The 17,133-nt window shown below is 38.5% G+C and overlaps 1 protein-coding gene across 2 annotated transcripts in view; it reads left to right on the forward strand.

Annotated features, from left to right (window-relative positions):
- The first annotated feature begins 6,574 nt into the window (after window positions 1-6,574).
- Window positions 6,575-17,133, forward strand: part of RPS6KA6 (ribosomal protein S6 kinase A6) — a 114,549-nt gene continuing 103,990 nt past the window's right edge. The window contains exon 1 of one of the 2 annotated variants that reach the window (XM_040999525.1): window positions 6,575-6,660. In XM_040999525.1, the coding sequence (XP_040855459.1) occupies window positions 6,580-6,660 (81 nt within the window). In that variant the 5' untranslated portion in view covers window positions 6,575-6,579. Of the gene's footprint in view, window positions 6,661-8,308; window positions 8,390-17,133 lie in introns of those variants that run through there. The other variant, XM_040999524.1, reaches the window with a different exon arrangement.

A 17,133-nucleotide genomic window follows, 5' to 3' on the forward strand; every position in this document is an offset into this window, starting at 1 on the left:
CTCACACAACTGTGACATTGGGTATTATAAGTAGTCTAGAAATTATTTAAAGTATTTGACAAAATTTGGGAAAGTGTATAGTTTATAGGCAAACATAGTGTCATTTTATAGAAAGGATTTCAGCGTCTATGAATTTCGATGTCTGTAAGAGGTTGTGGAAACAATTGTTCATACTTTCAAAGGGATGGCTGTATTTGACTTTGAAGGTCGTATTTTGAGGCTGGAATTTAGTGTAAAGGTTGAAACAACTATAACATATTTTAGAATATCCAAGTTCAATTCCTGCTTCCAGCTCCTGACTCCTGTCTCCTGCAGTGAAGATCATGGGAAGCAGAAACAACAGCTTAGTTAGGTTCTGTGTGTGAGACCTGGTTCCTGGCTTTGGGATCAGCCCACCCTTGCCTTTGTGGGCCTTTGGGGAAAGATGGGAGAGCTCTCTGTCTGTTGTCTGTCTGTTGTCTGTCTCTCTCTTCTCTCTCTGCCTCTCAAATAAATAACAATAACTAGAACATAATGCAAGTCATATTTTGATTGAGAATCCTAAATAGCATATCTATGATTAGGGATGTCTCTGTGTTGCTCTAATATAGGCAAAATATAAAATATATGGTCCCTTCACTCAGTAAGAGGTGCAAATGCTATTTGGGAAATTAAAATAATTCATTACTCTGTTTCTAAGGATCTCTTTTTATATGAGCTTGTGTTCTCCTTCAATGACCAGAATTTTAATAAAGGGTAGGGCTTTAAATAGAAAAAAGGTTTACTTGATGAGGCCAGGCATAGCGTCAAATATTCTTTCAGGGAGCTATCCAGGGTACTAGACAACATGTACCTGAAGTTACTCTGACCCACTGGATAAAAATAGTCTGTTTATATCACTGTCTACATATTTTCCTATTTTGAACCTTCTTATCCTTGAGTTGTTGACTATAAGTAATCTAAAAGCTTGTCACAACTGTGCTGAGCCTAAATGAATATGTAAATGCATACATATATATACAAATACAGAAAAATAAATATGAGGGTATTTCATGAAAAAGAATTTTAGAGGGTAATGTTAGTTTTTATGTGAACTTTTGGAAGTACTCTTGAATTCTGAAAGTATGCGTGTTTGTGTGTGTTCCCTTTTGTAGAAACCTCCAAATTTTCCCATTTTTTTTCAGTTGAATGCTGAAATAGGAATTCTTAAAAAATACACTTATTACATTCAAGTATGTACACTAATAAGTTGTTAGCATGACAACTCCTTTTATAAAATATCTTAAATTTCTTCAGTGAATTTTTCTTTTGTAAATATTTTTGCATTTACTTTTGTAATATTTTTGTAAGTATTTTTGCATTTACTTCCAAATCTCTATTTATTTTTAGTGGAAGTTTAAAGGACCTAAAATTAAAATTAATTATTTTAGCTAAAATGTTTAATAAAATAATCTCACTTGTTTGAAATAGTTATAATTTGGAGCAGTTATATGATCTCCACATGAGAGTCTTCTAGATTACCTGGGACCTTTATTGGACAGAAAATAATTCATTCCCTAACTCAGATTTCTTGATCCAAAAACACTGGAGATGGAGTCAGCAATTTATTTTGACGAACCTTGTAGAGGATTCTGATATGTGATTAATTATGATTTAGAGGAAGAAGTAACTAAGTACATAACTACACACATACACACACGTGAAGTTATCTGGTTTCATTTAATATAATTTCTGTTTAGAAAGCTTAAATGCCAAGGGAACCTGTGAGCCTATAAATGTGAAGCCAAGAAAAATTTTTTTATCATTACTTCATTGGTGGGAACTTCAATCAAATGTTTTATTGTAGGTGACAGTTTTATGAGAGGCATTCTAAAACTAGGCAAATTGGTTGATGTATAAACTTACAATCTTAATTAATTTACAGAGTTGGGAATATGTCTATGTTGGAGCAGAGGGGTAGAGCTTCTCTCGTATCCTTAATCAAAGAATGATTTACCTGTATCTCAGAAGTTCTTTGCAACAAAGTTTCAAGACTTGCAAGGGACCCAAATAGATAATCAGGAGTTAGGAAGGAATCACATAACCAGTCACATTGGCTGACTCAAACTTGATGAACAACGCTTTGAAGGATGTTGACTTACACGATTGTATCTATTCTTCAATTCTAGCTGGTTGTTATTTTTATTTATATCATCATTGGAATTCATTTCCTGTTTGACAGATCAATCTTTGTAACTTCTTGGTAAATCCACTAATAGGAATGTACTGATCTTCCTCCACAAAGTAGCATTATAACAAATATTTTGACCTAATTTAAAAAAAATTTAGCAAAAGAAAAAATTTACTGTGTGATATTTTGCTTATACATAATGCAACACACCTCATTCATAACAGATACTGTCATTAGAATGAAATGAGTAGAATTTTGGCTAAGTCATGGAATATAATTATCTTTCATAAAAATATTAGGAGTTATACAGCAGACAATGGTTACTGCTCCTCCCTCTGCTGACGTTCTGTGTATTAAGTCAATTTACTATTCAAAGAGCGATTGCTCTCAAATTATGATCATAGATATCCTTTATTTATTGCTTAATCTCATTCTTTGCGCATAGAGGCAATCATGAGCTTATGTTTCGCAAGCACATGTGAATTGCTTGCCTTTTTGCAGTAGATGTGTGCGGGCCTAAGTTTATTCAGCATTTTGGGAAAATGAAAATTTGTGAAACTTCCAAGGAAGTAAGGATAAGAAGGGGCTATTAATAAACAATGTCACATTTCTGTTCGTTCATAAACCGTGTTTTTTATGGAGAGTATCTTTAAAAAGAGATAATTAAACATTTTAAAAGTGTTTACGCTCTGCGTTGGTTATTTTTTACCTATTTGGATTATAACATTTTAGGGAACTAGATGAATACCGAGTGAGTATATGATTCTTTTTATAATGACATCCTCAGTGTGCATTAGTTCGTGTATGTCACAATTTAGAAATCCCGTGTAGGAACTGTGGGTGGTCTGTGATCTGCTGATCAAAGGACTTTGGTTCATATTTCACACCCCCTTTGTGGAGCCAGGATGGGTCAGTTAACTTTTTTCGGTTAAATTACATGATCTCCCATTTTCAACCCTGACCCTGATCATGCAATGTACATTGTTTGTCACAGGGTAAAAAAAAGAGTGAATGTTTAAGTCTAAACTTTACACAGTCTTTGAAATACTCAGAACATATATCCTTTTATCTTAAAATTTAAATATTTTTATTTTTTAGAAAATTAGATACAAACTTCCACATATACAAAATTGGAAGCAGAGCCAGAACTGAAATCTTAGCATTCTGATACAGGATGTGCTTGTCAGAAGCAGTGGCTCTCTTATTTTTTTTTTTTAATTTATTTATTTTTATTGGAAAGGCAGATTTACAGAGAAGGAGATACTGAGAGAAAGATCTTTCTGCTGGTCAATCTCCAAGTGTGTGCAACCACTGGAGCTGAGCAGATCCGAAGCCAGGAGCCAGGAGCTCTTCCAGGTCTCCCACATGCGGGTGCAGGGTCCCAAGGCTTTGGGCCATCCTTGACTGCTTTCCCAGGCCACAAGCAGGGAATTGGAAGGGAAATGGGGTTACCGGGAGTACAGCCAGTGCCCATATGGGATCCTGGCACATGCAAGGTGAGGATTTAGCCACTGAAGTGTATTGCAACCCACCCTCTGCATCCGCAAGCAGTCTTATCTACTATGCTACGTGCCAGCCAATAAATCTATGTTTTGATGCTTTTTTCATGAACTTTTAAAGTAACCTTTTGGTACATTCCAGCTTCAAAGCCACTAATATATTGCCAAGCATTCTGTAACTGTTACAGTAAGCAAAGATCCAGAGGAACATATACATGAGCTGAGTCCTGAAGGTTCAATAGGAAGTTTCAATTACTGCCTTGTATACTTTGCGAAACACTGAGAAACTCCAGTCTTCACTTGTACCTGTTTTTGTGATTATATGAAGTCATCATGCTTTTTACCAAGTCTTCAAAGTCTTGTGAGCTAGAGTAGAAATTAGATCTAAAAGAGCTTTATTAGTAGCTAAAACTCAGGCAATATTTCCTGACATAGTCAACACATAGAGGGTAAGAATTAAGATCCAGGGTCAAGTCCTGTCTTAATTAATCATGTACTAGCCCACTGCTTTAACACAACGTGTAACCAGAATAGAGATGTGTTGTTTGTCCATTCAACGGACTTATTGGACATCCAACATACGCTGTGAATACACAGCTTAATAAGAAAATAATTCACTGACATGAAAAAGTTCAAAGTGTGCTAGCGAGAGAATATTAAGAGCTGCTGAAATAGGATACAGAAATATAGAGGAATGGGTAAATAATTTTCTGCAGAGAACAAGTGAAGGGAGAGTACATAGGCAATGTAAAAAATCAAAGAGGCTTCACAGACCATCAGAGTGAGATGAAGATTTGAAATACAGAAGACATGGTTTTAATTCTAGAATTTTTCATTTAATAGCTGTGAGACCTTGAAGAAAAATCACTGAGCCTTTCCTAGGCTCAGATTCCTTGTCTATGAAATACAGTAGTATAAATTTTTACAATTTGTTATGAGGGCTAAGTGAATTCATGCAGAACATAGGTCTGGAGCATAGTGGGCTCTCAATAATGAACAGTTGATACAATTGCTTGCTATGAAGAATAAATTGTGAAAGGTGGCCTGGGATCGAGAAGAGGCCATCTGCATACATTTGACTAGCAAAGGAGGTGGCAGAGAGTGAAGTGGAAGCTGGAAGGATAGCCAAAGGCCAGATGGTAAAAGCATTTGCATTAAGTCCTAAGGATTATGGATATTTTATTGGAGATGATGGAGAACTACTAAGGAATTTTGATCACTGAGTTGACAGGCTGGATGGATAGGTGATTGAGGGAGTATAAATTTGAAGTCAGACTAAGTGGGAGGGCACTATTAGTAATCCTTGTTTGTAATTCAGTGCCAGCCTTTGCGGGCCTGCTTTGCCTCGTTAACTCTCCATGCCAGATGGTGAAATAAATGAAGGGCATAGTTCAGTGTTCTCCCAGAGCACACCGCCATAGCCCTAGGTGTGGAAGCTGGGAAAGCTGCATTGTGTGTTGTATGCAAAACGTTAGAAATCTCAACCAGGTACCGAGCTTGGTCACCGTGCCAGTTAATTCTTTCTGTAGTGTCCAAGATAGGGGAACTTCTAATATTTGAGTTCAGAAGTGCTCTGGTTGGGAAGGATCTTGAGCATGCCTGTACATGAGATTGGACTTCCGTTCAGCTTTGTCGCTAGCACCCAGCCCAGTGCACAGTGTGGCAAAACACTAAAGCTTGGTTTGGAGAAGGTATTTAAATTATAATTATTGCCATTGCAGACCCAATATTCTGAGAGCAGCGTGGAGGAGGAGTTAGCGTTGCAGAAGTCGTCCTTCGGTTCCTCGGTAAGTTGAGTCCATTCAATGGTGTGTGTGTGTGTGTGTGTGTGTGTGTGTGTGTGTGTGTAAACACGAGAAACACTGTGTGAGGACAACCTAAAGCAAGCATCATGTGAGGGATAAGCAACGGTGGGTCGAGTGGATAGGCGGCACGGGTACACTCATTTCTTTCTTAAAGCATTTTTTTTTTCTGCCTCTGGCTTCTAGGAGGCTAATATACTTGTATAAATGGGTTGAAATCCCCGCCCGGGTATTTGTCCCTAAGTACCGACTGGGCGTGGTTAGGCCTGTAGGACACCTGCTTCTTATAAGGTCCCTAAGCAGACACTCCTGGCTTCTCCCCCGACTATGATTCTTCAGAGGCTGCAGAGGGTTCCCCTTTCCCCCCCGCCCCCCGCACCGGTTTTTTTTTTTTTTTTTTTTTTTGGGAATCCTCCCGCCGGCTAGGCTGCTCCAAAGACATGAGAGGGCCTGCTGAGCATGTGTGAGAGCGCTGCGCATGCTCCGTGGAGTGGGCAGGTTTACCGAGGCGCTAGCAGTGGCTTTTTACTACTCTTCACCCGCCTCCCCCGCCCAGCACGCCCCCTCCCCTCTCTCCCGCCCCCCACCACGCGGTCTCCCGCATCCACCCCGCCCCTCCTCCCCACCCTCCCTTCACCCACGGCTGGGGGAATCTCCGTTGACGTTCGGGTGACGCCGCTGTGCCGCCGCCGCCGCCGTGGGGGGTTCCGGGCGCCGTACAGGTAAAGCCGCCGCTGCCGCCATATTGCTAGTGGGGAGCGGGGAGCGGGGAGCGCGGAGCGGGGAGGGGGCCCGAGGAAGCGGGGTTGGTTGGGGAGGGGAGTCGCCGCCGAGCGGCCGTCGCGGCGGCGGCGGCGGCAGTGGTGAGCCAGAGCCAAGCGGCAGCTCTCGGAGAGAGGCAGCACAGAGTTGTCTTCTCTATGGGAGCAGCGGTCTGCGGCGGAGGCGACCCTCCCCTGCTCCCTGCCTCTGAGGGACCCCGCGGCGAGGGCAGCGGCCGCTGAAGGCCGGCCTGGGGGTCGCAGCGGCGGCGTCGTCGGCGGCGGCAGCGGCGGGCCAGCTCCGTAGGCGGGATGCGCGGCCGCGCCGGCGGTCAGCACCTCCTGTTCGAGCGCTCCTGAGGGGGGCGATGCTACCGTTCGCTCCTCAGGACGAGCCCCGGGACCAAGAAATGGAGGTGTTCGGCGGCGGCAACGCGTGCAGCGGCGAGGTTAGTGTGGTCGTGGAGATGGGCTGCAGCTACCCCCTACCCCCTTTTCCCTTCAGAACCCGGACCGGGGGCCGGAGAGCGCCGGGCCGGGGAGCAGAGTGCCAGGACGTGCCCCTTGCAGGCTGCCGGGTTGCGGAGCACGAGCGCTGTCCCAACTAGGCTTTTTGGCTGGGGGAGCGGGCGGGGAGGAGACGGCGGGCTCCGGTGAGCGGAGCCAGGGGCAGTCCCAGCCCGGGCTCGGCCTCGGGCGCAGATGGTGCCTCTCGGCCACGCTGGAGTTGTTGGGAATAAGTTTGTTCACTTTGCGACCCGAAGTGGGATTGCGGGACGCGCGTCTTTCTTTCTTCACCGCGTCGGATTTGCTGGTCTGGGAACACTTCGGTGGGGACTGCCCCGGGAGCGTTTGTAGGAACCCAGTGCAACAACAACAACAAAAAACCACGTAGCAGCGATCCAGTAACTCTGGGGACATTTGCGCATAGGGACCAGTGCTCCCTGGTAACTTAGCTTTCTTGTTTCTCTGTGGCTTGTTGTGGTTCTTTGTAACGACCCACGTTGAGATGAACTGGCGGCCAGGTTTCTTTATCTACATTCAGGTGATGTTCTGCTGCCTTCTCTTGGTCCCCTTGATTCTCCTGTTCTTTTCCTCCTCTCCCCTTCTTCCCCCAATCACTGCCTCCGCCCTGTTGGTCGGTCAAAGAAGGAGCAAAGTAAATCCCAGCCCTTGTAAGACGAATCCTTGGTAAGCTGTAGTGGGGTTCGATCAGAATATTTTGGTTTGCTTCTTTTCCCGCTCTTCTCACTTTTCAAACTATTCCGTTTGGGCTTCGGTCAGCTGTGCACTGTGATCTTAGATGTGCACGGAGATTTTGTTTTTATTGTTATGAAAGCGGGTAGCATTTAAAACACAGAAACGTGTCTTTTGTGATAGAAATTCGGAACCTTTTTTGATAACTTAATCGACTACATACTACTCCAGTAGAGGCCACCATACACCTAAAAATAGTTGAATGCCAAATCGATTCACAGTAGGATATTTTGAGGTAAGACTCTCAAACCTCAGCATCTCAAGGGTGCAACTTTGAATACTTGCTTCATCTTTAAAATACACTTTGGAGTTTTGTATGATTACCATGTTTTTTTTTTTTCTTTAAAAATTTTTCCACTGAACGGGGGTGAAGATTACATGCCAGAATAGTATGTAACAAGAAGTGTTACGAATATAAATTCAGAGCTTCCCAAAACTTAACCTTCTATATTTAAAAGAAATATTTTAGCTCTAAGCTAAGCAACCCTAAAATGCGTTTTTAATATTTGACATTTCTTAGGAACAGTAAACGAAGAGAAGTTCACTTATTCTCAAATGTGGGAATAGTGTTTACTTGCATGAATTTTCCAGCCAGATTTTTCAAGGGGAAAGGATTTTTATTCATGTATGTAATATATTGGTTTATAGTCACAGGTGTTTAGTTTACAAAAACAGTTAAATGCTTTGATACAAGGATGGGATGGGAGGTGGGGAGCCTTTCGCATGCCTACTATTTTATTATTTTTGTTATCTTTGAATGTAGTATGTTTTAAATTGTAATTACCACATATGGTTTTTTTATTGTTTACAGTATGTTTTAGGTATTGTAGAGATTTAACAATGGGTCTCTCTACTTCAGCAATTTGGAAAAATACTCGAGTGGAAATTGTTAATCCCTATGAAGTAAAACGAAAGGTGAAGGTAATGTGGTGAAGATAGTATTTATGCCTTCTTTCTCTAAAAAAATTACAATTGGTTAGATTTAACCTTACAGATAACCTAATTTAAAATATTAAAAAATATTTTTAGGTGAAAAATACTGATTTGAACAGACCCACATTATATTTGCAAGAGGTTTTTTTTTTAAATTTGTTTTTAATTTTTTTCATAAGAAGGAAATGATTTTGCCTTCTAGAATTTATATTTATTTTAGTTACATGTTTGTTGTTGTTGGCTTTAAAAACCATTAATTTGAAATATGAATTTTACAATCCCCAATTGCACAGTCGTGATAGTTTTCAGGGCTAAGGTATTTTCATCGTAGAGTATATACATTGTTTTAATTGTTCTGGAATCCTTAAAAAGTGGTTAATAACCTATTAACTTTGATGTCTAGAAAAAGCTTTCTCTCTCTCCCCTCCTTTTTTCTTTCTCTCTCTATGTGTGTGTATGTTGAATCCTGGTAAGGTTAAAGATTTAAGACACTACCATATATTTTTATTTTGGAGTCATTTTTGGTATCTTTTACCTGTCTTGTTTGCATGAGCAATTATTAACTTTTGAATTATTATTAGGAACTGGGTAAATTGATAGTTTGAGAAGCTTAATGTGTTTTGCCATCAGAAAAACTTCCTATGGATAGATGTGTTTTTAGAACAGCGCACAATAGCAAGTTGTAAGATGAAGAACGTAATCACAGTAAAATTATCCTAGTTCCAGTGAAGTATGGAGAATAGGCCTGTAAAAGGGAAACATGAATTTTGCTAGTTCCTGGGAAGAGATTTCTGGAAAGAAGGGAAAAAGGGTAAGGCGAAGCTCAGCTTTTGAGAGCTCTTAAATGAGACTTTCTCAATTAGGTCTACTGGGAATAGGAACTTCAAAGGGCATCACCCCTCAGGCAGCCACAATTAGCTCTTGCCTGGATTCTGTCAGGGTCAGGGAAGAGGTGTTACTTGAGGTGGGATGAGTATTGGTCATTTCTGGTCAGGGGTCATAAAGAATGGCCTGTTGGAGAAATGTGGACTTTTCAGGAACAGTACCTTGCACATTAGAGATTAGGCAAATAATTGTTTATCTTTTGTTTAGGGAGTGCTTGCTTCATAATGGAGGGATTGATTAAAGAGTTTTTGAACTGCAGATTATGATACATAATTAACTGGCACTTTATATTATTTCTTTATATTGCTTTTGTTTCAGGATACTGGTTTTAAGAGTAGTATTTTTCACTGATAAAACAGTTGGGATTAAAGCCACAGACTTGAAAAATCTAACCAAGATAATGTATCACAGATTAGGAAAAAAATGGTAGTTTTGATTAATTTTTGTAAGACTCTGAAGTAGTAGAGGAATGAACGTGAACATTGGAAGCAGAAAAATCTGCAATCCTACATCTGCTTCGCACTAGGTCTGTGATTCAGTGCATATAGTCCAAACTCTAAAAAGCCTCAGTTTCTTCATCTGTAAATGGGAGAATAGCCATCTTCAAGAATTATTTAAAGAAAATTCTGTGCTGGGTTTAATATGTTTACAGAGGGTGTTTTTTTCCATACATAGTGGATTGTCAATATACAATAGTTTCTATTTTCTCATAGCCATCATTTTCTTCCTTTCCTTGCCACTAAATTCTGCGTTATTGTCATGTATATGGAAACCTTGAGTTTCAGATAGCCAATGCCATAGCCCTAGCATTTTGTATTAACATTCTTAGAGCTGCTTCCTGAATCTGATGATTTCATCTAGGTGTGGTAAAGTTCTCATTCTGTACATTTGTGATCATGGATAGGGTTGTTCAAGGATAAAATATGAGGTTATTTTTAGCAGTGCTTTGAGGGATAAGAAGAAGCAAGTCGTTTCATTTACTGACTGGCTAGTGAAGTATTGAGTTGACATTTTTGCTCTTCTCAACTCTCGTCATGGTAGGAACTGATTTAATTTTCAAGTATTTATTGAGTACAGATAGTATAGTTACATAGTGCTGTAATGTGAGATTCTTAAATATTTAACATGGAGTCCTATTTTACACTTCCTCCCTGTTTTGCATTCAAGAAGGTAAAATAAGCATGTTTAGAAAACATTATAGAAGGGAAAGATCATTAACCATCAAGTGGTGGTGGGAGTGTGATTTTACTAGAGCTGATAAAAGTCTTATGAAGGACAGAAATGTAGAATGTTCTTAGAGATTGGTAATAATGTTCTTAGAGATAAAAAAATATATTTGAAGTGGATAGGAACAATATAAACAGAATTATCAAGATGGTTTTAGAAGAACAAATACTCTGATATCCTTAGGATGTAAGTCTGATATGTGAATGGGGGTTTAGTGTGAGATGAGGTAGCAAATATATTAGGGTAGGCTAGGCCCAGATTGTAGGAGGCTTTTAAAGTCAGCTTAAGGGTTCATTTTTAAAAATTTATGAATTTATCTATTTGATAAGTGCCAGAGAGAAGAAAAGACAGATTTGGAGACGGATAAGGAAGAGAGTGGGAGATTCCCTCTTCTGGTTCACTCCCCAAGCTGTCACAATAGCCAGGTCTGGTCCAGGATGAAACTAGGTGCCAGAAACCTCATCCTGGTCTCCCATGTGGGTTGGAGGAGCCTAAGTACCCTGTCTTCTGCTGCCTTCCCAGGTGTGTTACAAGGAACATAGAATAGAAGTGGAGCAGCTAGGAATTGGCACTCTGATATAGGATGCTTGTGTCACAAGCTGTAGCTTCGCATATTGTGATGAACTTCAACCCCAGTGTTTTTGTAAACGGGACCATTGAGGATATTTGAGCACATGAATGATATTTTTTTTATAGGATTTGTACCTTGAAAAATAATGGATGTATTATGTATGCTGGATTTGAGTTGGAGAGATAATCAAGGCGGAGAACAGTAGCTCTGAGGTTATTGTGCTAGTGGAATCAGTAGTGAAATAAAAAAAAAATAATGTTTTTTTACATTGCATTTTTGTAGATATAGGGATTCGTGCCATGTTCCGCTTCCTTCCTCTCCATTTTCCCCTCCCACCATTTTTCTTGGTGTTGTCACATATAATCCCTTAATGTAAGTTATAAGTTTAACTTTCTGATATATAAATATATCATGACATGATCAACACAGGCAAAAGTAGAAAACCTAGTATTGTATTTTGAAGGTATATTTAAAAGTTTCCTTGGGAGTCTTACTTTTATTTGAAAGTATATGCACATACTGCATAGTACCATTATTTGCTGGTATGGTAGTTTCCTTTATGTATATTAATACACACATATTGTACTTTGCGTATTGATTGTCTTATATCAGAGAGAACATGATATTTGTCCTTTTGGGACTGGCTTATTTCATTAAGCATACTAGTTTATAACTGGGACCTTTTTTTTTTCAAACAGCAAGATTTCATTGATTTTTCTGACAGAGTAGTGTTTCATTGAGTAGATTTACCACAATTTCTTTATCCAGTCCTCTGTTGCCAGCATCTGGGTTGATTCCATGTCTTCGCTATTGTGAATTGTGCTGCTATAAATATAGGGTTGAATGCAGGTTTCATTTCATTTGAATATATTCCCAGGAGTGGGATGGCTAGTGAGATTTTTAAACTTGGCAAGTTGGGGTAGAAGATGGGAGAGACCTGATAGAGGTGGAATTAGAATTACTGATTAGATATTGGCAAATAAGAGGGAAGAATGAACAACTGAGAGTAGTTATATCATGGTAGAGTTAAACTTAACTTAATGGATATTTAGTGCATAGTTGCAATATGAATCTAAGTGTGAGCCACAAAACTAGTAAAAAATAGATTTTTACAGCATTGGAAGATAGCTAAAAGGAATTTCCCTTCGTTAATATTGTCTTGAACAGTAGCAGAATGCTCTAAAGATTTCTGGTCTATGTGGCGCACTTAAAATTTTACTACCAAAGGTGAATATGCTCATTACTTACTAATTTTTTTTACATGATTTTAAATTGGACGTTGGATTTATAGTTATTGTCTCACCAGCATTCATTCTACATGTAAGTAGGCCCTGGGTACAGAGCATTGCTCTGAAAACGTTGGCTGGTGTCACTAGGGTGTGGAAAAGAGAACAGGGACGTGAGTCTTACTTATATGCTTTAATTAGTTGTTTTTTTTAGTTGATGAGGAGAAGGGATTAGAAGAGCACTAGTTTCTCTATGAATAGGTGCCTTCCCAAACTGGCTTTAGAAATACTCAGGTCAGTTCCTTCAGAGCAATGCCTCTTGAGTTCTCCAGCTTGATTAATTCATCAGGAAAGCTAATCATTACCTTGCTGTTCTGTGAGTCCTACCAATGGTACAGTTGCTTTCTTGGGCTGTACTGTTTTATTATCTCCCCATACCTCAGTACTCTGTTTTATTTGTAATTTTGAAGAGGAAATACCAAAATTTTTTTCTCTTTCCTGTGATTTCTTTGTTCTTTTTTTTATTGGAAAGGCTGATTTGAAAAGGAAGGACAGAGAGAAAGATATTCTGTCCACTGGTTCACTCCCCAAATGGCCGCAATGGCTGGAGCTGAGCTGGATCCAAAGCCAGGAGCTTCTTCCAGATCTCCCACATGGGTGCAGAGTCTCAAGGCCCTGGGCCACACTCTCCTGTTTTCCTAGGTTACAAGCTGGATGGGAAGTGGAGCAACTGGGACATTAGGCTGTGCCCATAGGGGGTCCTGGCAGTTCCAAGGCGAGGATTTAGCCACTAGGCTATCCTGCTGGGCCTGCCTGTAATTTCTTTTGGTTAGTGCTGTCACTGTCATTAGCAATGGTTCTGATGTTTTGATAATAATACATATCTTGAGGTAAGTTTTTTTGTACTTTGTCAGAATTTATAGTATTGACCATTTATTTTGAAGCATTATTTACTATTTCCACTAGTTTTTTTTTTTTTCCCTGATACATTTTGTTTTCATTTTGGTTTTTAGGTGAAAAATGAGTTGTATAGAAGAGAAATTTAGAGTTAATCTCTTTCATATAATAGGAGGAGGTATTTTCTGAATTATATTACTAATTTTACTGTTAGATTTTACCATTTATGTGTACATTTGAAGGAGCGTCTCTCCTTGCCTCCTTGCTTCCCTCTTTCTGTGTGTGTGAGAGAGAGGGCTAGGGAGAGAGAAAATATATTTGTATTAGTTTGATTTTGCTTATTTCACAAAGCATTTGAGATAATTTACCAGAAATACACTCCGATAACGAGTTATTTTGATATTTAGCTAAATATACATAAATGTGTAGAAAAAGTGGATAGTAGAGGTGTGGGTGAAGTATAATACAGCTTCAAAGGGTCTGTTACACATTCAAAATAATTCAATTGTAAAATTGACTCAGAATTTCCTTGGGCTTGTTGTTTGTTCAATTTACCGAGGAATTTAAAAAAAAAAATCCATGCAAGTGGCCCACTTTACGGATTCACAGTTCATTGATCTGGAAGGGGGCCTGAGATGATTGTGATACACAGCCCATTTGAAGAACCACTAGTTTAGGCCAGATTAACAAAAGAAATCATCGTATACTTTTCACTAATCAGCAAGGGAAAAACTATCTGTTTCTAAGGTAGGGATTAGGAAAATAAATGACTTTTGATGCTCTACTGTATATTTTATTTTGTTACAATTTTAGTATATGACCAGGGCCTAAAAGCATTTCTGCATTGTCTTATATGCTGTTGCTGTTTGGTTTTGAGAAATTTGTTTTATTCGTAAGAGTAGAAATGATTTTAATACCTTAGCTAATTTTGATGCACTTTAACCATGTAATTTAAGAGATTAAATATCTGTACCTTTTTATTGCCTAAATAGGGGGATAGTGCCTGCTTTGAGTAATAGATACCCTATTACATCTCTAACGAAAATTTCAAAGACCATGAATAATTACTAGTATAGGACCTTTCTGCTTCTCCTGTAAAGTGACTGGGACAATCTTTAAGAGAAACTGCAGTGGTTTTTAAAGTCAACATAAATTTTTACCAGAGGACCTGGCGCAGTGATTCAATAGCTAAATCCTCACCTTGAATGTGCCAGGACCCCATATGGGTGCTGCTTTGTGTCCCAGCCATTTCACTTCCCATCTAACTCCCTGCTTCTGGCCTGGGAAGGCAGTAGAGGATGGGCCAAAGCCTTGGAACCCTGCACCCATGAGGGAGACCTAGAAGAGGTTCCTGGCTCCTGGCTCCAGATCGGCTCAGCTCCTGCCATTGTGGCCACTTGACGAGTTAATCAGAGGACAGAAAATCTTTCTGTCTCACCTCTTGTTTTTAATTCTGCCTTTCCAACAAAAAGATGTTTTTTGGAAAAATAATTTTTTATCTGAAGAGACACTGTAATCCATTCTGTCTTAAATTTATGAAAACTATGGGAAAATAGGATATGAGAGTCATTAGGTGTGTATTATAAACCAGGCCTGATTATATGCCTCACATATAGTATCTCATTAAATTTTATTCATGCTTTGTAACAGCTTGTAAGACAGATGTGCCTTGCTAGCAAGATGACAGACACATGCAAAGTAGTGGGAAATACATTTGGAATTTGAACCTGGGTTGTTTTAAATTTGTGTTTATTCCTCTCTGTATTGCTCTCTTCCCACGTGTGGGCAATATTAAGATTAAAAAGTTGGCTGCAGACAGGTTGTTGCAGTGATACCAGATCAGGAACCAGATGTTCTAATTCAATAGCCATATATGTCTACTCATTTTAAATAAAGTGAACAGAATCCTAGTAAATCCTGGACTTAAAAGCTCTAAAACAATTTTGAAAAAGAAGAATGAAATGTAAGGTATTGTTCTGTTGAACGTTAAGATTTATCATGTAACTGCAGTAATTAAGACAGTATGATATTGGTGATGGTTGGACATATATATCAATGGAACATAATAGAGAATCCAGAAATAGATCCTCATAAATATGTTCAACTGATTTTTGGGAAAAATACAAAAAAAAAAATAAAGGTTAAGATCAGTTTTTAAAATAAGACAATTAGTAGGGGAAAATTCTCTGCCTGATTCAGCAAAACAGAACCTAAACTTGTGTTATACTTCCTTAAGTTAAGATTCTTTGAGGGAGATTATTTGCTATTCTCATTTTTAAAAGATATAATTATTTAAAAGGCTGTCTGATGGAGAAGAGAGAGGAAAAAAAATACTCTATGAACCAGTTCACTCTCCAAATGGTCACAATAGCTCAGGCAGCAAGATAGAGCTCTGTGTGGGTTTTCTGTGTGGGTGGCAGGGGACCATTTTACTGGGGCTATCTTCTGCTTTCCCTGGTAAATGATCAAGGAGCTGGGACAGAAGCAAGAGCAGTCAGGACTGGAGCTGGTACTGGTACTAGATGCTGGCATTGTGAGTGGTGGTTAAGCTTCTGTACTACAATGCTGGCCCCAACTGTTCTGTTTTTAAGATGCCACATTTTGAGATAATTTGGGCCATCTAAAGCACGAACTAGTAGTTGAAATAGCCAACATTTAAGAACAAAGGAATAGTTCATAATACTACATAAACTTTCAGTTAAGTGTAATTTGATAAAAGTCCTTTGAGTTCACGATTGTTCAGGCAGGGAAACTATAACAGTAGAATATTGTTAGAAACAGTTCAGATTTAAATATACATACGTATGTGGAAAACTACATCAATTGTATGTATGTAATAGAACATAGCTTAGAGATAATTCTTTTGTTTTTCTGCTGTATTTTGCAAATGAATAGTTCTAGACCAACAGAATGATCAGATGTTATAAAACATAATATCATATGGATGACAATCATGTAAGAATATGTGAATACTTTAGCAACTCACATCTATACATATTAAATTGATTTTGTTTGATCTCATCCATGATTCTGCATGTATCACTAGATTTTTTTTCCTGCTTTGAAGTATTCATTTGTATGGATATATCACAGTTGGTTTATTCATTAATTAGTTGAAGAAAATTTGGATTGTTGCTAGTTTTTGGTAATTGTTAGTAAAGCTATTATATATGTATGCATGTATATTTCAGTTTAATGTAACAATTTATTTTGTTTAAATACCTATATGCTTGGCAGTAAATGGGAGTCCAAGTTTCTCTGAATTCTTGCTAACATTGTCTATTATCAGATTAAATTTAAAAAGTCAGTCTAATAGGTATATAGTGCTCACTAATGTAATTTTAATTTGTATTCTCCTAATGACTAAGGTTGCTAGGTTTTTTTTCTTTATGTGTTTTTTTTTTATACTTCAAAAATTCCATGGAAAATGAGTGTTCTGAAAAATCTAAGGTGTTTCAGAGTTTTTTTTGGTAGTGAAATTTTACCTTTTATTTTTCATTAACTCTAATGTTACCCCATATACTTACTTACCATTCATATTTTTCCTGTGTTGAGTTGCTTTTTTCAGAATTTCTTAACTAATTTTGAAATTGGGCTGTTGCTTTTCTCATATTAACTATTGGACATGGATTCACAAGTATTTTTTCCCATCCCGTGGGAGTGTAGGCTTCTAATTTTAGTAAAGTTCAGTTTTTCTGTTTTTTTTTTAAGCAAATCACTTTTACTAATCTTTGTCTAATTCAAGTTCATAAAAGCTTTCCTGTTTTTTTTTCTCCAGAAGTTTTATGTTTGCATGCCTTACCATTTCCACTCATTTCCAGTTAATTTTTGTATACAATGGGTTTTATGAGTTGAGACCTGCTTTTTTTCTGCATGTTGGGATAATTGTTCTTGCACCATTTTTTGAAAAGACTTCTGTTTTCCAT

The sequence above is a fragment of the Ochotona curzoniae genome, unplaced genomic scaffold (assembly GCF_017591425.1).
Source record: "Ochotona curzoniae isolate NIBS_2020 unplaced genomic scaffold, NIBS_Ocur_1.0 scaffold_1852, whole genome shotgun sequence".
Lineage (NCBI taxonomy): Eukaryota > Metazoa > Chordata > Mammalia > Lagomorpha > Ochotonidae > Ochotona > Ochotona curzoniae.